Source organism: Thermobia domestica, chromosome 10 (genome assembly GCF_964235325.1).
Source record: "Thermobia domestica chromosome 10, izTheDome1.hap1.1, whole genome shotgun sequence".
In the NCBI taxonomy this organism is placed as follows: Eukaryota; Metazoa; Arthropoda; class Insecta; order Zygentoma; family Lepismatidae; genus Thermobia; species Thermobia domestica.
Window position 1 is genome coordinate 207,082,198 of NC_137463.1, and position 23,748 is coordinate 207,105,945.

A 23,748-nucleotide genomic window follows, 5' to 3' on the forward strand; every position below is an offset into this window, starting at 1 on the left:
GAAGAACCGTTGTCTCAGCGTGAGGAAGCTAGTGAAGAAATCAAACCAGAAGTGATGTCGAGTACAGTTGGAAATATCAAATTTAGAGATCTACGAGACTTCCCAAAATTCAGTGGACAGTTCAATGGACACGCGAAGAACTTCCTTGAGGAACTTACTCAGACATTAGAATTATTTAAATTAACAGACAAAGAGAAACTAGTGATCGCCCAAAGATGTCTCACCAGAGGAGCAGGAGCCTGGTTTCGGAGTGTTCAAAAGGGTATACATACATATGAGGATTTCGTAAGAAGTTTTAAAAGACATTATTTATCAGCGAGGTTGGAGCGAGCACACAAGCGACAATTACAATATATGAGATATGACCGCACTAAATATGCAACTCTCTGATTTTGTGTGGGATCTCGTTGAGAAGTACCAAAGTATCTCAACGAATGTAGATGAAGATGAACTTATGGACCTAATACTAGCAAGCATACCATCTGAGGATGCTAAAATACTAAGATCAACCCCGAGCAAAAATGTGGATGATTTGCTCCTACGCCTTGCAGAAATACAAGATTACAGCAGTAACATATTTCAACAGAATAAATTTGATTCTCGAGATGGAAGATATTCCCTAGACCGAGAGTTAACTTCGTGAAAAGATTCAAGATCGACTCATCTTCGCAAACTGATACTTTGAACAATCAAGGTACGACTGCGGTATCACAAAGTACCGATATGGCTGAACCCAGACAGAGATTCGACAATCAACCCTCGTATAAGTGAAATTATCAACCAGGAACTAGACGTGGAAGATGGGACTGCAATTGGATGAATTATACACAACAGACGCCTCCATGGTTACAAAATTATTCTATGCCACCGCCATGGTTCAGAGGTAGAGAACCAAGAAACCGAATAAATGGTAACACGTCTATTGCAGCGCAGGAGGTGATGAGTAAACCATCAACTTCGAACTTAACTAACATCCAAAATAATGAAGAAGGAAAAACGCCGACTCGCCAAAATGGCTCTGAGTCGGAAAACTAAGCACGCAGCCTGGATATGTAGGGGTCGGAGGCTGCATTATCGAAAATTCCTCTACTACTAGCGATGTTTCTCAAAATCAGGATATAGAGTTACGTTATCAGATTTCTTTTGTGATAGATGAAGACCATGATAAATCTGAAATAGATGTTGAAAATTATTGTTATCCGTCACCCATTGTCAAAGGTAGTATAGGAGACGTGCCGCTAAATGGCGTTATAGATTCTGGAGCAGAGGTGAATATTCTAAGTGAACGAATATGGAATCAGATTCTTAAAAAAATTCCATCTGCTAAATTACACCCGTACTCAAATATTACCGTTGGTACAATTGCAGGTATGGAGAGGGTTAAAGTAAAAGGATTTCAAATTGTCAATCTTAATTTACAAAACCACTTATTTGAAACTCCTCTATTTATTGTTAAAAATATGAAACCAGATCTGCTATTAGGTAGTCCTTTTATTAATAAATATAAAGGTATCATAGATAGCGTTAAACAAAATTTAACCCTAGTTGACAACAACGGTTGCACGATAGAAATTGATATATCGAAACCTCAATTTTTGCAACTGTCGCTTCCGGAAGTTAAGAAATCTCGTATAAATTATGAATTGAACCACACATATATTCTTAAATATCCAGAACCAATTGTCACTGAAGAAGACCTACAGAAGATGCTTGATACCCGTCCCGATTTGAAAGATGGAGTAAAGACAGAATTATTACAGTTACTGATGGATTACCGTCATGTGTTCACGGAATACCCTCGACGTATCAAAACGGAGCCTTATCGTATCCAGCTGACGGACCAGGAACCTGTGGTAGGAAAATTATAGTGTACCACAAGCCATGCGAGAAGAGTTTGAACAGGAACTTGCTAAGTGGGTATTGCTGAGGAGATGACGTCGCCATATCGCAATCCTATGCATTGTGTGCGGAAATCATCAGGTGGAGTACGTCCGGTATTAGATTTACGTGGTCTCAATAAGAAAGTAATCGCTCCCAAAGTACAAGTGGAGCCGATTTTCGATATTTTAGCTCGACTAACCGGTGCAAAATGGTTTTCATCTTTAGATTGCACTGCAGGATATTACGGATTGGCCCTTCATCCGGATTCATATAAGTATACTAGCTTTATATACCTTGGCCGACAGTATTGTATGAAGGTTTTACCTATGGGCTTACGATCTTCTTCTGCCATATTCCAAAATACCATGAACAAATTTTTTGGAATGGATACCAGATCTTTTGTTACAGTATACCTAGATGATGTATTATGCTTTTCACCGGACCTAGAGACACATATTAACCATCTACGAAAGGTTCTGCAAATTTTTGATAATGCACATTTCTCGTTGAACTTCAGGAAATGTAAGTTCTTCTGTAAAGAGATAAAATTTCTTGGCCATTTGGTAAATGGTGACGAAATTAAGATAGATCCTAAGACAATCGAAGCAATTAGATGCTTCCCTGTGCCTAAGAACAGGAAACATTTGAAGTCATTTTTAGGTATTTTGGAATGGATCCATAGACATATACGAGACCCGGGTTCAATTCCCGGCGGGAGCTCATGTGGTTCGGATTCCACGTTAATCAGTAGGTCCACGTCTCATATAGCCTCGCTGCTGAACGGGACGTTAAACTCAAAATCAACTCAACCATAGACATATACCTCAGTACGCTGAGTTAACTGCGCCGTTTTACTAACTTCTAAAGAAAGATGTTCCATTTAAGTTCACTCCTGAGTTGATGGAAAAATTCGACAAGTTACGACAGCTTGCTAGTTCTCCGCCAGCATTAAGTCAGCCAAATTTCACATTAGCATTCCACTTGTTCAGTGATGCGTGTTCCGAGAATCTAGCAGGATACTTAGGACAATTTCCGTCAGACGATTATCACATCAACGTGATTGCTTACGCTAGTAGGCGACTTAAACTCCATGAGTTGTCAATGTCTACATTCCAACTGGAGTTACTTGCCGTCTTTTTCCTGTGTGAGAGATTTTCAAACTATATATTAGGCCGACGCACAATTGTACACTGTGATAATCATGCTGTGACTTACGCCTTTTCACTACAAAATCCAGACGCCCGTACAACTAGAATAATTCTTAAATTACAAAGATACGATCTGGTTTTCGAACATGTAACAGGAAAAGATAATTATGTAGCAGATGCTCTTAGCCGATATCCTCCGGAGGTTGATGAAACGAAAGCAGATACTGAATGGAGATATGAGGACATTCACTTCCAGTAAAAGTATGGAAATTAAGGGCCCTTCTAAAGATGTTTTTAATTATTATGGGAATTTTATTTTTAAGGAAGACCCGCAGCTTTTTAATTATACAGATCTGCAGCGTGCTCAGAAAACCGATAAGTATTGTAAGGCGCTGTTAGCAAAATTAACGGAGAATCCGAATAATGAATTCATTAGAATTAGAAATGGTGTCATCTTTGTGAAGAATTTGAAAAGAGGGAGCTGGTTGCTAGTAATACCTAAGGTAATGGCTACTGAAATAGTGAAACGTATACATTGTAAAGGCCATTTAGGACAGAAAAAATGTCTAGCCTTTTGTCGTTCGGTATTCTTTTGAAAAAGTCTAAAGACAGACATGATAAACTGCATCAGAAATTGTCTGGAATGTGCAATGGCAAAACACACCAACCGGCCTATAAAACGTGAGAACTATCATTTGACTGCGACAAATCGGCATGAGAAAATTTGTTTGGACATAGAGGGTAAGCTACCTAAAAGCTCGAGCTTCCAATATATTTTATCTGTTGTGGATATATTCTCACGTTTTGTGTGTTTCTATCCTTTAAGAACCGCAACAACGGTTGAGATTATACGTACACTGGAGAAACTTTATTTCTATATATTCCCATACCCATCAGTCATCATCACGGACCAAGGTTCACAATTTCTTTCCAAGAAATGGAAGAACTACTGTCTATCACGAAAAATTAAACATTGCCCTACGACACCATATAATCCGAGAGGAAATGGTATCGTTGAACGAGAGCATCATGACTTAAATAGGATAATAAGAACTTACTGTTCAGAACAACAACATAAATGGAGTACAAAATTAAAATTTGTTCAGGATTTGCTTAACAATTCTGTTAATGATAATACACAGCAAACCCCGGCTGAAATATTTCTTTCTCAATCTGCTGTTGACAACTTCAAGAAATGTTACAATTGGCCAGAAGAACTTTATCCGTTAGATTTTCACAAACGAATGATTAATATAAACAATCCTATATTGCCAGTAAAAAGAGTTATTAAACCAGACAAGAACCATTCGGTTGTTCTTAAAGCTGGAGACCTTGTCATGAAGAGAACGCATTATTTATCATCGATAGCAAAAAGTGAGGCTGCTAAATACTTAAAATGCTATGTTGGACCGTATATAGTTCACAAGATATTGAGAAACTGCGCTCTGTTAACAACTTTAGAAGGAAAATCTGTAGGAGCTCAACTTCAGAAATCTGAAACGTTACAACTGTACGGCAGAAGGGAAAGCTAAATTATTGGGAAAAGATTCCTCGCAAGAAGAGTGCTTCGATGAAGAGGAAGGATCCAGGACTTAAACGTTCGAAAATTTTACTTATCATAAAATTTTCTTTTTATACGGAGGGGAAAACTAACACCCCGCTTGTACAGCGTTTCAGTATTTGTTTATTTTCGTTCCAGAAATAATTAATCTGTTTTCGTTTCATTTTCGTTTAAGTATTAATTTTGTAATTATTTTAAATAGTTTAATTTTCTCTGCGATCAGCGATTTATTTGATGAGCACAAATTGATACTACAGAAAAGAAGAAGAGAAGTTTATTTTATTACATTTAATTTTAAATTTCGATATTCGGATGTTAATTGACTGAATAAGAAAGTTTCCAGATTACTGTTTAACAAGAAGAGTTTGATGAATTTTTAACATACAAAATAAACAGAAACAAGATATATTTAATCTTCAAAACCAAAAATATAAGATAATTATTTACAAAACCTTTAGTGAAGCTAAGTTTAGACCTGATAATTTTAAAAAAGTGCATAATAAGTGTGGAAAGCAAACAGGTAAATCTTAAACTTTAAATAGCCAAAATTTTTGAATATTTGTGTGTTAAAGTCGTGAATAGAAAATAATGATGCAGCAGTGATAACATTATATGGGAAGGTCCATTCTTCCCATAACATAATGCCACTAATTATGAATGTCGTGAAGATCTAAGACATATTACTGCCTTCTAAATTCTAGTTAAAATGACCTCAGAATTTCGATAATCTCACAGATCTTTTCTGGATGCAGCATGGTTAGTAAGTAATGAGTGATTGAATCAGAGAATACGCATGAACAACTTACCAATAATTTTGTATATTGATAGCTTGATGAATTCCATAACTGCATATTATTGTAACATACCTTCATTTTAAGAAATATCATACAATGCTGTTGACATCCCTCCTATTCCATATCAAGCTTGTAATTTTAATAAATATATATATTATGAAGAATATGTTAGCTTGCGATTGCAGCTATGAATTATGAAGAGTACGTGGCGATTATAAATAATATTTAAGTGTGGTGTCACAATGTTGATATAATGTATCGTGATGAAAACGAGCACTATATTAGTAACATATTTGGAACATGTTGGATGGAGAGGAATCAGCTGCAATTCGTTCGGAATCTGTAAAGAAAATTAAAATACATTATTTAACATGTTTTAAAAGAATCAATATACAAATAAAAAATAAGTATGTTACTATAGTCAGTACTGATTTATAGAAGTTATCAAGCATATCTTCCTTTTTGCTGAAACCTAACCTAATTTCCAAAGAAAACTTCAAACTCTACTTACTAACTAAACTACTTTTTAAAATACAGTCCATCACAATAATTTGTATCAACTAAGTACTAGTGTTATATATGGAACAGTATTATAATATAAATAAATACAAAACCCTAACGTCTGGAAAAGGAAAATAACGTAACCTAAACCTACTTTAAAGTTACTATTACATCGAAAATTCTGATTAAAATAACTTAATCTAATAACTATTTTCTGCTAAAACTGTTTAAGAAAATACTTACCTGTCTGGAATACCTTGGAATACGTACCTAAAATTGATGGACCGCTGGACTGGAATCCTGATTTGCATATTTTCTATAGAGCTGTAAAGAAAAAGGAATGTATATGATTAATTTGTTTATCACTGCACTATTTCCAAATTGTGTTCTTTTTAAAAAAATATATTCAGATATAATAAACTAACAATATTTAATTTCTTGTTAAAGAGTAAATTATTTATGTCAATTACTGAGGTAAGTCATAGACTATAAGCTACATATATTATGATAAATTGCTACTTACCGTAACAACTTTTGACGTTTTCTTTACGTAAGGGTCGACATCAAAAGAACCTGCTTTTATTGTTTTTCGCGAACATAATCGCGAATGGCGACACTGGGCCTTACTTTGTTTCAGAGCTATTGTAATTATTAATCTTTGAACAAATTAAATATCGGCTGTACCTTGAAGCACAGGTGCAGTTACATACGGCGGATGAGTCATAAATTTGACCTCCGGAGATTCTAAAAACTGAATTGTGATGTTGGCCGTGTGTGCGGACGCGTTGCCATGATGAAGCAGGATCCCACGCAATCCAGTTTTTGGACGCCGTTCCCGAAGCTTCTGGAACATTTTTGTTAGGCAAACAGTGGTGTACCACTAAGCAGTAACAGTTCTTTGTTTTTCAAGCGGAACAGTTGCAACATGACCAGATTTGGAGAAGAAAGTTGCGACCATCTTCTTCCCCACACTTCGCGGTCGCTTCACTTTCGTGGGTGGATTTTCGTGTGGAAAGATCCAAACTGTAGACTGGCGTTTATTTTCAGGGTCAAATTGATAGATCCAAGTTTCATCACCAGTAACAATGTCAGAGACGCGTCGAGAATTGCCTCCATCAAATCTTGCAGGCATTTCTTCACACCATTCCACACGCATGCGCTTCTGCTGTTCAGTCAAAGTGTGAGGCACCCAACGAGATGAAACCTTCCTGAGCCGAAGATGATCATGAAGAATTTTTGTTAGTGCTGGGGATCCAATGCTCACTGTAGATTCAATGTCCTTGAAAGTTGTTCGAGGATTTTCTCGAATCATTTGTTCCACAGCGGCAATGTTTTCATCTGACACAGCTGTTGCCGCACGTCCAGCCCTCTCTTCATCTTTAAGCGATGTCCGGCCTCTTCTGAATTCACCAAACCACCGAAAAATTGTAGCACGGGAAGGAGCAAGGTTTTCAAATGCCCCCTGCAAACGGTCAAGGCTTTGTGTCTCGTTCAAACCACTTTTGAAATCGTAAAGGATGATTGCCCGAAAATGTTCCCTTTCGAGCTCCATTCTAGACAACCGAATACTGCTCACATCAACAAACAAGTGAAGGCGATACGGCCACGCCGATAAGCGAGGCGAGTTGAAACTTGCTTCGCTTCTTCGCTTTGGATACCACTACCGAACGCTATTGTTGGAATTCAAATACTATGCCACAACAATGCGTATCTCAAAACTTTCGTAGTGACCCTCGTAGCCAAATATATCTTTTCATGTGAAAATCTGAAATTGGATTGAAATGCACTTGAGTTTAGAAAATGAAATTACGGAATTACGGAAAAGGTATGCTGATGGAATCTTTTATTCTCAAAATATGGACATATCTACATAAATGCTGACATATTGCAGCCCTACCAATATTTCAATCACCCATAGCTTTAACACATTTAAAAATTCCTATATACATACTGGATCTTGAAAGTCTTGTATACAGTCCCTATTCCATCTAGCTCAGCTTGTTCTGACCACGAACATTACATTTGAAAATAATCACAATTTTCATACCAAGGGTACTGATATGGGCATTTATATGCCTACGGCAACCTAATCATGGGATACCAAGAACAAAAGATTCTCGCTAATTTCCACTTTAACTCTGCTTCGATTCATAGAAAAATATTTCTAATACCGATCTCAATCAATTTGCACTGGAACAAATCCTAAATCCCTAGGCAAGTGACCAGTCGCTCACCTGGTCCTTCCTCGATCATACTGCCAACTTGTTGGATAGGGGACGTTAGACCTGAGAACAGATGTCAAGATTGATATATACATCAGATTTACCAACGGTATGCAGTATCTTCACTTCAGAAATTCCCATCCTCATTATATTAAACATCTTATACACCATACTTAGACCATTGGTGGTATCCGTATCTGTTCCATCTCAATATCATATATCTCAACAACTGTCTTATAATTTTCTCGTCACCACTTCCTCAAACGGATTCGATCCCAGCCCCCACCAAGTAAACTTTGTAGTGGGCAAACACTGTGTGCGTGGGTTTCCTCGGGGTTCTCCCGTTTCCTCCCACTTTCTTCATTCCACCATTTCATTCATTACTCATTATCACCGTCTCCTTTAGCCTAACCGGCATAACCGTGGGACGAAAAACAAAGATTTCATTTCATTTTTTTCTCTAAACTGAGATACTTCCCATCCTTATTCGCGAAGAATTCAATCGTAATATAGACCTGTATTCTCAGTATCCTCACTCAACCCTAGCCTAGACTCCATCTCCTGCATAAATTCACGAATCCTACTCACAGCATTTTACCTGAAATCAAAGATTGTTTCTCAGCACGCTCACTATTTCCATACCGCATTACAAAAACTGAAAACTTGTTCTATATTCGATATTAGTCTGATATTCCAACATCTCACCAGAAAGGTAAATACACATTCACCGTTCTGGTAGTTGCGATTCTTGCAACTTCATTATCGTCACTAAAAGTGCTTATTGTGCAGCCTTCTATGTTGTCTTAATTCTAACTCTTCTTTCAATCAGCATTAACATTCAGTGATACCCCTGCAACACTCACACTTCCCATCTATTTGTTCGTAGACGCACAACCTATCATAATACATTTGATCGTATCTTCCGCGTAAGAATCTACAAAACCCTTTTTCCAAACTCTTTCACGTTTTTCAGAAAGAAATGGGAATATACATTATTATCCTATCCGCAAGCCCCCCTCAGTATCTGAAGAATAGGTGTTAATTGTTTATAATATCTTACTTTACTACATTCGCTCCCTTTCTCATACACATATTTTATTATATACCATCTTTTTTATTATTTTCTAATACTTTTCTTCATACTTTTCATTTCATTTTATTTATCATTACTCTTTTAGACTTCCAAATTATGCTATGCATAATATGAGAGATTTTATAGAAGCAACAGGAGGTAGTTGAGGTTTTTTTGTATTAAGGTGGATTCAGCATCTGAAGAATAAGTTCCACATATCCGCTTTATTCCTTCCACTAATTTTGGACCTCCAATATTTGAAAGTCCGTCGTAGTTTAACGTTGTGAAATGAAATTCACTTCTATATTATTACTTCATAATTTGAGTATTTTTTAATATTTACATCTATTAATTCTTGTTCCTATTCCTTTGCAGGATTGTACATTACTCTCTTCAATATTCCTTCTGCCTATAGTAACTACTATACAGACCAACCTTGTTCCTTTACTTTTATCTTCTAGCAGTCTTTTTCCACTTTTAATCTGGTAATGGTATTAAGGACTCCACATTTCAATATGGCGCGCAACAGGACGCTTCACATCTATCTTTGCTCTTCTTTTCTTCCTACTTAGGGGGCTTATCTAGTGGTGAACCACATCACATCCGTAGATTTTCTCGGGGTTCTCCTATCTCTTCTTACATTCTAATTCCACCAACTTTTCACCATCATTCGCTTCCATTAATCATTCATCTCCTTTAGCCTAAAAAGCATAACCGTGAACGGTAAAATTAGATTTTATTGGTTTCTTCCTACTTCCTCTCTGATGAAATATTTAGCGAAAAGCTTATAATTTGCCTTCTTTAATGTTGTGAAAATATTTTCACTATTTTCTGGTAACTGATTTGATTTCCATCCTCCTTTGGGATCTCATATATATATATATATATATATGTATAATGTATTTTGTAATGCATATAATTTATTCATTATAGATATATAATGTATTTTATATATTCCAGCTCAGAAGAATCACCTGATGAACAATGGAAAACGGACTCCAAGGCTGATTATAAAAATGATAGAAGTTCTATAGTTGATGGTGATAATATTGTAAGCACAAAAGAAATTTCGTTTCCTTTAGAAAATTCCGCAATTTGTGATGCATGTGAGTTAGTATTTTCTGATATGGACCAGTTCGATGCGCATACTGCAAGGACACATTTCAAGAAAGGAAAATGGGAATGCCAATTCTGTTTCCTCAGCTTTAATCTATGTCGTAATTTAGTTACCCATAAGGCAAAAGTACATAGTGAACGTTTAGTAAAATGTGAAGAGTGTACTCAACATGTTAAATGTTCCACCAATATAAAAAAGAGTGAAAAAAACGATAGTCATTTCTGTTGTGTATTATGTGGTATTAAATGCGAGAATCGAAATAAGATCCATCGTCATTATTTTACTCATATGCCTAAAAAAATACATTGTAGCATCTGTGGAAAAGTGTGCTCGTCTTTATTTAAATACAAACTTCACAGGAAAACTCACGAAAGTGATAAGAAAAAGACAGTATTTAAGTGCGATGGTTGTGGTGAGGAGTTCGAATCAAGACCATCGTTAAGTAGACATCGATTATTCCTTTGTGAAGTTTCTCCTTATACATGTGACGTCTGTGGTGAAATTTTTGTTCGCGAGTCTACGTTGCAGATGCATTCTCGCACTCATTCACTGGAGAAACAATTTAAATGTGACACTTGCGGAGAAAAAGTTCAGCATTTGTCTCAATTACGAACCCATGAAAGAAGTCACGAAGAACCGATGTTTGTTTGTGATGTGTGTTCGAAACTTTTCTGGTCTGAATACAATTTCCAGAAACATCGCAATGCGCATGATAGTTACAGGTTCAGGTGCAAATTTTGTTTTAAAACTTTCAAGCGTACCACAAGTTTAACTCGCCATCTCCTTATACATGATCCGTTAGCTAAGGATAGGTTTAAGTGTTCGGTTTGTGAACGACCTTTCAGATATAAAGTGGAATTGAAACAGCATGAAATTACACATACAACTTTAAAACCGTATCTGTGTGACGTTTGTGGACGAGCTTTTAATCGGAAATCAAATATGGTGAACCATAGGGCGTTGCATTTTAAAGAGCAATCTCGTAAATGCAGGTACTGTGATGAATGTTTTATGTCAAAAATAGAACTTAAAAGTCATATAGAAGAACAGCATCCCGGACTACAAGGTGCTCATGTTTCTTTTGCCACAGGGAAGAAGATTTACAAGTACCGATATCCTTGTAATATTTGCGGGAAAGTGTTATCGTGTAAAGCCAGTTTAATAGACCATCAACGCATCCATACAGGAGAAATGCCATATGAATGTGATGTATGTAGTAGGAAATTCCGTTGTGCAAGTATGTTGAATCAACACAGACGTATGCATACTGGTGAGAAGAGATATTTATGTAATCTTTGTGGCAAAAAATTTGTACGTAAAAGCTTCCTAGATATTCACATGCGACTTCATACGGGAGTGAAACCATTTGCGTGTGATATCTGTGGGACAAAATTCACTCAAAAAGGTGACATGATGCGTCATCGCAGACGACACACTGGAGAGCCAGCGTACCATTGCGATACTTGTGGGACTGGGTTTATGCTGAAAAAGCAGTTGGATCGACACAAAGAAACTCATTCAGTAACAGGTGAAAGTAATAACATAGACGAAGAACTTGTAGAACTCAAACATGCAAATATAGAACTCAACCAGGTCACATATGTTTTAAAATATGGCGTATTGATTGATTAAACCTTTTTTTCTATTATTAAGAGTATACTTGTTAAGCGTCTTTTAAATCGAGAGCTGATACTTTAAGATTTCAAGTATTAAAAAGTAACTAATCTTTGTAAGTAATTTATCTTGCTCAAGTAATGCTTAACAGAAATAGACTCAACTTGAAATCGCAGCAAAATAATGTAAAAGGCTTTTTTTTTCTTTCTTGTAACTCACTTTTGGAGTAATAAAATGAAGTAAATGAATTAAAGATAATAAAAGAGAGGTGAGATCATAGATATCTTCAACATAATTTATATTTTTATGAAATTTAAATGCAGTTACTTGTTAGATTTTAATCTGTTGATGAGTTTAATACACAATATTCTGTTATCATAATGTCTTTTTGGCTTAATTAAAGAGCGGATATAAGTTAATGTCTCCACGTACTGCATTTGAATAGCATGAAGGATGTATTGTTTAAGCAGCAGATAGAAACTACAGATTTAAAGATTAGAAGTGGCTGTTTAGCTAATTGTATAAATCATGGGAAAGAATTAACCCATTCGCTTGTTTTAAAAATGCAGTTTGAGAGTGTCAAGAAATACAACTTAAGCTGGATCCACTCTTGTTTCAGTGTTCTTATGAAATACGGTGAAAAAGATAACTAACAAGAAAGAAAACGCAATTACCAAATCAGTTGATACAATACAATTTATAATTGTATGTTAAAAATTGTTCGAATGCACATAATTTAACTTAGTGCATGTCCTGTGTAGAGGGATAGACAAGATTGATATTTACAAAGAGAGAGAGTGAGAGAAATAAATAAAGAGCTTAAGGTGGGAATTTGAATTTCTTTATAAGGTGTGTTGTCAATTTAGAATTTCTTCAATAAAAATATAGAAGGAGGGAAGTAATCAAAAACTGACATTTCAGTAAGTAAACAATGTTAAAGAAAACATTCAACATACTATTTTCAGGAAGGACTTTCGTTTTCATCTACGGATATTATTTGATTGTTGAGTTTTCAAAAACAGGCCCAGAAGGTTGCCCACGATAGAGATAGTCTACATTAACTGGCCCTCTCGAGCGATGCATTTAACAACTGTTGTGTCCCGATACATTGCTGTGTGTAATCGGACCTGTACTTGATAACAGTTAAGCATGGAATGATGAAGGTAAAAATGGTAGCTTTCTGGGAAGGGTTCATTTTTTGACTTTTCGCCACCCATTATGGCCACTCAGCAATAGCGAAACAGTGCAAAGATGGTGTGGGTCTTACCATCCGATGATGTGCCCAACAGGTCAGTGCGGTACGTGGTCAGCCAGAAATTGTGAAGAGAATACAGCCTAGCCCACTACAATGCGCGCCGTTGAAAGATCAGTGACACCAACAGTTCCCCAACATAGAGAAATTCGGCGATACGACACGGTATCTCAAAAGGCACAGTTTCCAATATCATCCGAAAGAACCTCGCCGTACCGAGTGTTAGATTCAGAAGTAGTTCACAAACGGCGGAAAACTGGTTGAAATATTTCTTGCCGGAAACAAATTAAAATGGGTGTGTACTCTGGATGACGGGTGGCTCTACTTAGATGAGACTAACGGAGTTTCATCCATTTACTTCCGTCAAACAAACAAGAAGAGCCGTTCGAATCGATTTCTAGTGGTGGCGGAATATTGCAGTTGGGAAAGCTGCCACTCGTCGTACCCCCCATACCAAAGTCAATGCTGCTTGCTTTCAGGAGAACGTCATAAATCCTTTCCACACACATTTCCCACCTGTACGATGACAAAACCACAAATATATGGAAAGATCACACCGTCCACATAGCTATGGCTAAGATCTCGAGCCGGGGGCCACGGTGGCTCAGTGGTAGAGCATTTACCTCTAGTGCGTGGAGTCCCTGGTTTGATCCCAGCTCGCGCCGAGTGGATTTTGTGGTGGACAGACACACTGTGTGTGGGTTTTCTCGACATTCTCCCACTTTCTTTATTCCTCCATTTCATTCATTTCTCATCATCACCGTTTCCTTTAGCTTCCACGGCATAATCGTGGGACGTAAAAATCAAAGATCTAGAGCCATATTGCTCCGTCATCTCAGGCGTTCTATGCAAGGAAGACAGAGGAAATGGGAATTTGAGTGATCCCATTTTCGTTCATCCCTGTGAAATTCTCGGATGCCTAACCAATGTCGGTTTGGACTCCTCAGATACTTGCTCGACGCTGTCGCCGTACCTTCAAGGGTTTTCTGTAAGTTGCCAAAGCGGTATGGCGAGACATTATCCTTTCCATTCTACGTAGTTTCCTACAGTGGAAACTACATAACCGGGCGATCGTTCGGGCCTGTGGCAGTCATTATCATACACGCTCAGTGGTAGAAAAAGAATATTTACTAGCCACGTAACTAGTTCAGAGTAATTTTTAATATGGGAAGCCTTCTGTAATTCTCCGACAGTGAAGTCTGGTCTTTGTTTTAAAAGATAAACAAGAAAATACTACTTATAGTTGGGAAAATCAGACATACCGTATTAGCAAACTAAGTGGGCAAAGTAAGAAGCGTAGAGGTCCAAGAAAGCTGAGAGCTTTGGCTTAGGTTCGTCTTAAAGCTCCAGGCAAGCTAAGAGAATGGAGTTTACCAATCAGAGGCTGATACCAGATATGGAAGTCCTCCTATTTTATAGCTGTACCAGTGTGGCGGTGGCGCTGATGGTCGTCTTGTCTTCGTCACACGACTAGTGATATTGCTGGTGTTCCTGTCTCTGCCATTGTAGTACTTCGTAATAGGACGCATATGGTGTTTTTATAAATATAAACATGCGTTGGTTGTTTGTAAACAGTCATGTACGGGATATTAACAATATAAACGAATTTTTCATAATTCAATCCCGAAAGAGAGCGGGCGTAAACATTCTGATTACATAAAATGAAAAATGAATGTAAGCAGATGATCCGCTATGGATTCCGATAATTCTTAGTGTGACTAGGGCGGCCTACAAATTAATTTTAGGGCGTCCACTGTTGCCAACTCATTTTTTAAATATTCAATTAACAATTTCAAAGTTGCAAAATCCCTGTATTTTCAATGGACTGAACTTTATTCTTGTCACCGAACGGTGTTTAGAAAGTCACTAAACCGGTATATTTTTTTTAAACTTAATTTTATTTAATTTAATCTGTAGACAAACTACGATGATTTTGTTACTGACGGGAATTTCGGACTTAAAGCCCAATTCAATGAAAAAAACTTTAAAAAGGATCATTAAACGGCCCCCTCAAAGGCCCAGGCCCCCGATATTTGTCGGGGTTGCCCTCACTTATAGGCGAACCTGGGTGCAATAATAAGTTATCATTTACGTGCCTGATAGGAATTCTCTGCTATAAACTCGAGCAATTGTTCGGATTCTGTTTTAAGCTACAAGTCTTGTTGTATATATATAGTGGAGTCTCGTTAATTCGAAATTGCATAATTCGAACAGAAGTCCATTTCCCTTGAAAACTGTATTGAAAACAATAGTAAAAAATCGTGGATAAATCGAACTTTTGAACCTATGTTTTGGATAATTCGAAGTAAGTACAGTTGAAAATTTTTAATATTGGACAGATGTAAACAGAGAAATACAGATTTAACGTGTTTTCAGTTATCCAGATGCAGCCATAGAGTAGAGTAATACAAAAGATAAATGGAAAATCTATGTAATAATAAAGATGAAGGTGAGTTGGGGAAGAAGTAAAGATAGAAAACGTGTGCCAGTCTCATTTTGTTTCAGAATTGGTTGAAAATTTAAGATGAATTATTGACCAAATGTTATTAATATCGTATTCCACGCAATACCTGAAATTCAAGATTTATTGACCAGTATATATTTAAAAAAAAAAAAAAAAAAAAAGCAAATGAGGTTCACGACTTCTTAAAAGTGAGAACAGAATATTCAAATTGTTACTGGTATTTAATTGTTTGGGCTATTCAATGTATGTTGTAGTGTTGTACGTAAATATATTTTCCATTGTACACGTAGTTTGAATTATGTGGAGTCAATGTCGTTTGTTAGTTTGCGGTATTCGATCACACAAATAATAAGCTCCTTTCAAGGTAAAGTCTACACCATATGAATATGTTTTTGATTCCCAGTACTTTGGTTTCTTTGTTGTTATATATGTGAAAATGAATGTTGTTGGATAATTCGAATATTGAATAGTTCGAAGTTTTTTCATGTCCCCTTGGACTTCGAATTAAAGAGTCCACTGTGTATACACACACACACACACACACACATATATATATATATATATATATATATATATATATATATATATATGTGTGTGTGTGTGTGTGTGTGTAGGTAAGAGCAACTTCATCACCCACTTTAGAATATTGTAGTTTTCATTATTTTATAATCCTTTTAGTGTCGTATTTTAGAATCTTTCTAAGAGACACGGCATTCCACTAAGCTTTAATATAACTTTTTCAAGTTTTTTCCTAACAACTACTACTACTACTATACTTGCAAACTATGCTTATGTATTAAATATGAGAAGTGTTTTGGAATGGCTAAGTTCGTTCATCCGTTGACAGGTATTACAGGTAAGAACTAGCGAGAAAAAAAAAGGGGTCAGTGTTTCAAGAATAGATTACACCTCCTCCCTTAATCCTTTATCGAAACGAAATAAACTAATTTTGGTTTCAGTATTAACCATAAGTAGACACGATAGTAGATAGCAAGAAGTTATTTTTTGAAGTAAAGAATTCAGCCTTAAAAGAATAGGTTCAATCGCCATTCTCATCTCTCTACTAAAATCGAAAGTGGAAGAAATATACCACCACTTCCCATTTCAGTGTTGATCTTCATAAAGCAGAAGCAGTAAGAATAACAAGCAATGAATTTATGGTGTGGATTCACCATCCGAACAATAAGTTACATCTCAATCCGTATCCCTTTACTCAAACTGGAAATGATGGAAATTAAGATTAGTTGTTTCAACACTGATTGCATATAGAAAAATGCGCTAATCGATATCAAGAGGCGGTTATTTGATACGGATGCAGTGTCTAAAGATCAGGTTTTATCTTCGCTGTGATTTCTCTACTAAAACAGGAAGTGGTAGAAATTTACTAGCACTTCCGGTTTCGATATTTAGTAACATACGTAGAACGTGAACGGCAATAGAAGCCAACAAACATTTTTTTATATGGATCCGGGGTCGCAAAAATAGATTCCTTCTCAGGTCTTATTCTTCTATTAAAGCCGTAAGTAGTAAAAGCTGAAACAACTTTCGTTTTCAATATTGAATCCTATAGAGCAAAATCTATGGGAGATAACAAGAAACTGTTCTTGATACGGATTCAGCTTCTTAAGAGCATGTTCTATCTCCGAAATATGCTTTTACTGCAAAATAAGTAATAGGTCCACTACTTCCGGTTTCAATACTGAATCCATATACTTTTGAAGTCTGCCATAGTTTAGAATTCACTGGTTGCTGTAAAGTTAGCGTACTCGCTTTTAATGCAGGAGGTCCGGGTTCGACTTCTATCGGGAGTTTATGTGGTTCCGATTCCACATTAAGCTGTAGGTCCACGTCTCATATAGCCTCGGTGCTGAATGAGACGCTTAACTCCAAATCAACCAATTTATCATAATTTAATACTTTCAGCGCCAAGCTCCAAAATCAGATGCTTTACTCCAGGGACAAGCAACGCTCACTGGCTTATTGAATAACATGTACTATGTGCATAACATGGTCCATAAATCAAGTGTGCATAAAATATATGCACATAGCACTTAAAATGTTAAACCATGTGAAGCGGAGCTTCCGTGTTTCTAGAAGAGTTGATTGTAACGAGTTCTATTCGTGAATGAGACCTAGCTAAATCGCTTTCACATACAGGGTGTAGAAAACATGTGTCACAATATTTTGGGAACAAATTCCTTACATCAAATTAAGAAAAAAGTTAATATGGACCTGTGATCAAAATAGATAGCAAGTGAACTTTAAAGTTCATAGTTTCACCATTATGGGACGTATCGTAGTCGGGTCAATACATCACTGAGGAAGTGTTATGTGAACTACCCAAATATCCATAACCTTTTAAACTCGAGATTGGTCCAGGCGAACCAATCGCCATCTTGGAGAAATACGCGGATTGCACCAATTGGCACAATAACTAATGTAGAACTGGCTATCCTGTAACAAATCCGCAGGTGACATTTTTGCGTCGTAAAGCAACAGCAAGGATCCAAGGAACATATGACAACAGAATGGTTCACCAGTGTAATCCAAACAAAAATAAAGTGATTATTTTTCCCCTTTCTTTTTTCATTTCTTCAAGTTGGCTTTTGTGACCACTTGATCATAAATTATTTTTGCTGTCACAGGGAGATTGCTTCTGATTGTGTTGTGAGCAACTCAGTTTACATTTCGAGGTCTTTAGTAATCATGTTGTTGAGAGAAGGGAACTATCGTGTGTTGCGGGGGAAGGGGTTCTGTCCATACACTCCACACTCTATACAAAGAACCATTGATAAAGGAAACCAAAAGCTTTTAGAACCTTTTTTTTTATTGCGTTCGTACATTTTGTTTATATTAAAGTTAAAAATCGAAAGAGCAGAGGCGGGGGAGAAGTATTCAGGAAGAAAAAGAGATGTAGCAGAACGGATATGTGTCATTTTTGAATTGGTGTTTCTTGTGCTGTGCGTTCGTGTTCTTGTGTTTCTGTCGCGCTTGTTTCTTTCTGTTATCTGCGGCCCATAGTGGAACCTATGAGGGAAGATGAACTGGCAAACGAGGTCCGGAACATACAGGTTCGAATCCGGTATCTGGCGGATTAGAGTGGGAGCCTGAGGGTGCAGAGGACACTCAAGTGAAGATGACACAATATGGAGAAATGGGGAGAGAAAATGTTGAAGAAGTAGAAGAGGAGGAGCTGATATTGAGACCAAGAGAGACTTTACGACAATTTACTGGTACTCCCGGACCCAAGGTTCGACATCTGACTTCAGAAACAACCCCCCTTGATGTTTTTTTTTTTTTGCCTCTTTTTCACGACTGAAATTATGACTTTGATATGTGACGAGACAAATAGATATTATGACCAATATTTTAGGAGACACCCAGACAGGAAAAGGCTACCACCAATGACATCCTCTGACATTTGGACATTTCTTGCAATATGCCTTTCAATGGGCAGAACAAAGAAGATAGAATTAGTGACCATTGGGAAAAGAGTAACTTCAATGACTGTTTGTGGTATGCAAATTGTATGCCACGCGACCGTTCCATGCATAGTTTGCAATTTCTTCATTTCGCTGACAACGAACAAGTTCCTAATTCCAGGGAACCGGACTACGACAGAATCTAGAAAATTCGCGCTGTCTTTGATATGATTCTTGACACATATAGTAAGGTGTACAGCCTCACTGAACATCTTGCTATAGATGAAGTCATGGTGTTGTACAAAGGGAGAATGATTTTCAGACAATATATTCCAAAGAAACACAAAAGGTTTGGTATAAAAATTTATCAGGTATGTGATTCTTTGGGGTATGTTGTCGACATGATGGTTTACCTTGGAAAGAACAGGGAACTGGCTTTAGACGATCGGACTGTAACACATGCGTTGGTTGTTCATATGAGCAGGTGAGTTCAAGGGGTTGAACATAAACTATATATGGATTGACAGAAAGGCATGCCGGCTATTTTAGATGACACTGGAAGACGACCAAAGGAGGACGTTCACGTGATGGCTAAGGGAGATATAACAGCATTACGCTGGGCGGACAAACGACCGGTCCACATGTTGACTAACATGCACGTACCACCTTTCGAAAGAAATTACATCGACGACGAAGGACGAGCACGAAAACCACAAATAGTGGATGACTATAACAGACATATGGGGTACGTGGACAAGGCAAACCGGATGGCCTACTTGTACAGTGGTGACAGACGAACACGCAAATGGACAAAAAACTGTTCTTTTATTTGATGGAGCAAATCATTGTAAATAGCTTAGTAATTATAAACTTAGTGAGCACACAGAATAAATGGACACACAGAGTATTCCGACGCCAGCCCATCCGACAACTAGCAGAAAAAGGACGGGGCCCTGCACCCTCAACATCTACATCCCCATGGCCGCAACAACACGCCATCGTAAAGGCGAACAACAGAAAAATGTATGCCTCTTGTTATCAGAGATACAAGGAAATAAATAAAACCGTGCACGAGTGCCAAGTCTGTAAGAGGTGCATGCACGTAGGCGAGTGCTTCTTTTGGTGGCACCGTAAGAAATAAGAATTACGGGACTGTGCGGCGAGGTCACCATCATATGAGATATAGTGGACAGCAAAGACGAGTAGATAAAATTTATGTTCAATTATTATGCATATGTTCAGCTCATATCGTTTTCCACTGGTCGACACATTTTTTTCAGAGTAAAAAGAGGATTTAGAAGGAAAGTTTTACATGGACTGTAACATCAAATAATGGAACTCAAGGAATAAATAACACATATTGGTCCTATCAGTATATTTGAGGAGGGATGTGGGTAAAAATTTTCGTTGCCCTTCCTAAAAGAAAATTTACAATGATACATGAAACATTGAAAATGTCGTATATATAAATAACTCGAATACAAAATAATAGAGACATTGCTTAACAAAATAATTTTTGTTTCATGTATTTCTCACAATTAGGAGTGAAGATATTTACTTTTTTTTTTTTGTCAAACCTTACGAAATCGCATTAAAATAGCGCCGTGTGAAGGGTTCTGCAGCGGAATTTAAATTCCCTCGTGTTCTGTAAGTGTTTCAGTACTTGCACACTAATTTTTAAGAGGAAGCTGGAGGGTGATAAAGTACTCCCAAAAGCCTCTCTAAAAATGATTGTGCAAGTACAGGAGGTTCTGAAAGATGGATATTTGGATAGTCCACATACTAGTTCCTCAGTGATGACCCGACTACGATGAGTTGTATAGTAGTGGAACCATGGACCTTTAAAGTTCATTTTTTCACTTTTCGGTACATCATAATTACAAAACTATGCACTTCAGACCACACGTCCATATGAACTTTTTTTTCTTCTTGTTTACCTGTGAGGAATCTATTCCCAAAATATTGTGACAAATTTTTGTAACATCAATTCACCTTCTCTGAAAATCGTTAATGCTGAAGCTAGTAAATTTAATCAATTTCACGAAGATCATTAGACGCTTCCGGAAAGAGGTTACCTGTAGATGGTTTAAATTATACAACATTAGTAGCGTTTAACGAAAAAAAAGTCCAAAGATGAGATATATAAATATTAAATGATTTTATCTTGCTGAACAAAATGATACACATGAGTGTAAAAACTTGAGAAAATGGAGAAAAGCAAATACCGTATCTTTGTAAACCTTTGTATTGAGGTGGAACTGATACCAAAATATACCTTCTTTAAGCTCTTCATTATTATACTAGTAGGATGACAGCAAATAATTTGGTTAATTAGATAAAGCCTGAAGTATAATTAAGTCTTAAATTTTTGTTCAACTAATTTTGTCCAAAGATTTTTACAAAAATCATACAGGTGTATCAGTCGATAGACTACATAGACCGTAACAAAATAACACGCTTGTGGGTCAATTCTTGTGTGTAATTTTCAGAGAATAAGAAAACGAAATTTGTGGCACTAAAAGGTATGTCGTTCATTGCCAACAGTAATCTAACTTTTTATTTACTTTTTTTTTTGAGAAATTGTTATTGATTTATGTACTGTACATGAAGTAAAATATACTATTAACTACGCTATTGTATCTATTGTTGCTTTTCCTTTCTTAGCAGTGACAGACACAGTCCTTTATACACATACTACGAGTAATTTAGGAATTTTTGAGCTTGTCTCATGAAATGTGTTTCTGCATAAGAAGTATCAAGATAATGATTTGTTGGCAGCAACGTAACAAATGAATAGTTAGGAGGAAGAATGTGTGTTCAAAAAGTATCGAACCTTATTTTTTTTACCGCGTAAACCAATGAAGCGTGGGAGGTTTTCTTCAGTGTAGATGTAGAGAGAACACTCGTGAATTTTTTCCCGCCCGCAGAAAGCGTCAGTCGCCGTCAGTTGGGCAGTCGGCGAACGAATGAAGACGTATAGTGAGCGGTCGTCGGATTTCAGTTTTTTTTTGTAAAATGACAGAAAAACTTGAGCAGTGATATTTGCATCAAATTTTGCAAAAGCTTGGCGATACCCAAGCGGAAACCATTGAATCAAATCGGTACATTCAATCTTGAACGAGAATTTGGATATGAGGAGATTGTCCGCGAAATTTGATTCAGGCTTTCATTGGCAAACACAACATTCTTGTGTGTCGTCAGGCTCCCTACTCATCCGACATGGCTCCGTGTGATTTTTTGTTATTCCTCAAGCTGAAAATTCCACGAGTCAATAGAAGGCATCATGTGGAATGCCACGACAAGGTTACTCACCATTCCAAAAACGGAGTACCAAGGAGACTATTTTAAAGGGGTTTAGTGTTTCGGATTTCCAAATCAATACATGTATTTTTGCCAACCAAAAGATCGATACTTTTTGAACACACCTCGTAGTTACTAACGGAACCATTGCATATTGAGTAGCAGTAAAGGATACTCGAAGAAGTCAAATGTTAAATAGTAGTGACGAAAGATATAGGCGAGTTTTAATATCACATGAAAGTACCGATTTGGTCAATTTACATTCTCGCCAATAAGTAATTGGTGCAATACACTAATTTTCACAATCAACAACTTGTCGCAGTAAAATTAAATTAAAATGCTGATTCCTAACACTAGTCACAAAAACGGAAAAACGCAAATGTTGTTTGTAGAAGTATACTCACACTATGTACTAAACATTTTCTGTAAAATATGCATATTGTATTGCATATTTAAATTATGTATATTAAATTTTATATTTTTTAATTATCGTATGTATCAATTAGATTTCAAAAGAAGAAAAGAACTCACTTCCTAGTAAAAGACAAAGAAAAGTGAAAGTGATAAATATAGAAATTGAAAGCAGGAAGAGACACAAGTTAAGTGGAAAAACGAACTTACATAAATTGACTGCAAATAAAAACGTTCATTCTGGATTTTGGCATTCAGCTCTCGGGTCCATTGGTAAAATCACTCTTGTCAAAGGTTGAGAAGACCGACGGATTGGAAGGAGGAAAGATAGTTACTAGACATAAACGGTTCTGCCACCTATGTTAGTGTAAACCTTTGTAAGTTTATTTATGTAAAATCATAAGGCAAGAAGTTCATAAATGCAGAGGTCTTCTCTAGACAACTTCACTCCTTTCAATAAGATTTGTTGGTACATATTTTCATGTCATATCTGATATCATTAACACAAATGCAGAAGTTCATTTAAGACGAAATATTTCGCTTCTTTGCAATATTAACTTCAAGATGCATCAACAATAGAATATATTCCTATACTACCGATCTAATTTGTAATTCCTTTAATTAAAGGTTTATGAAACGTAACATCTCATCATTTATACCATGAGTTAATATATTCATGTATTATTTAATTTAAAAGTACCGAAATAGGAAGCATTGAAACAATATGTGTAGATAAAACGAATTTTTACGAAATTGACAAACAAAACAGTTGTATCGAACTACTATAGGATGTCCAGGGTTTGGTCTGTACTGTGGCTACTTTCTTCAACACTAATTTTCTAATTTGCTGTAAAAATAAGTTTTTCTTTACATATATACAATATTTGCCATGATATAAACTTAAAACTATTTTTCTATCAATGTAATTACAATGGTTATTTAATGAATAACTTGTTTTTTTCCTCTCCTGAAAAATTTCATTAAATGGA

The 23,748-nt window shown here is 36.5% G+C and overlaps 1 protein-coding gene across 1 annotated transcript in view; it reads left to right on the forward strand.

Moving 5' to 3' along the window:
- Positions 1-15,922, forward strand: part of LOC145662945 (uncharacterized) — an 86,852-nt gene extending 70,930 nt beyond the window's left edge. Inside the window, exon 8 of the mRNA XM_081728980.1 lies at positions 10,140-15,922. Within this exon, the coding sequence (XP_081585106.1) occupies positions 10,140-11,928 (1,789 nt within the window). The 3' untranslated portion in view covers positions 11,929-15,922. The remainder of the gene's footprint in view (positions 1-10,139) is intronic.
- Positions 15,923-23,748: the final 7,826 nt, after the last annotated feature.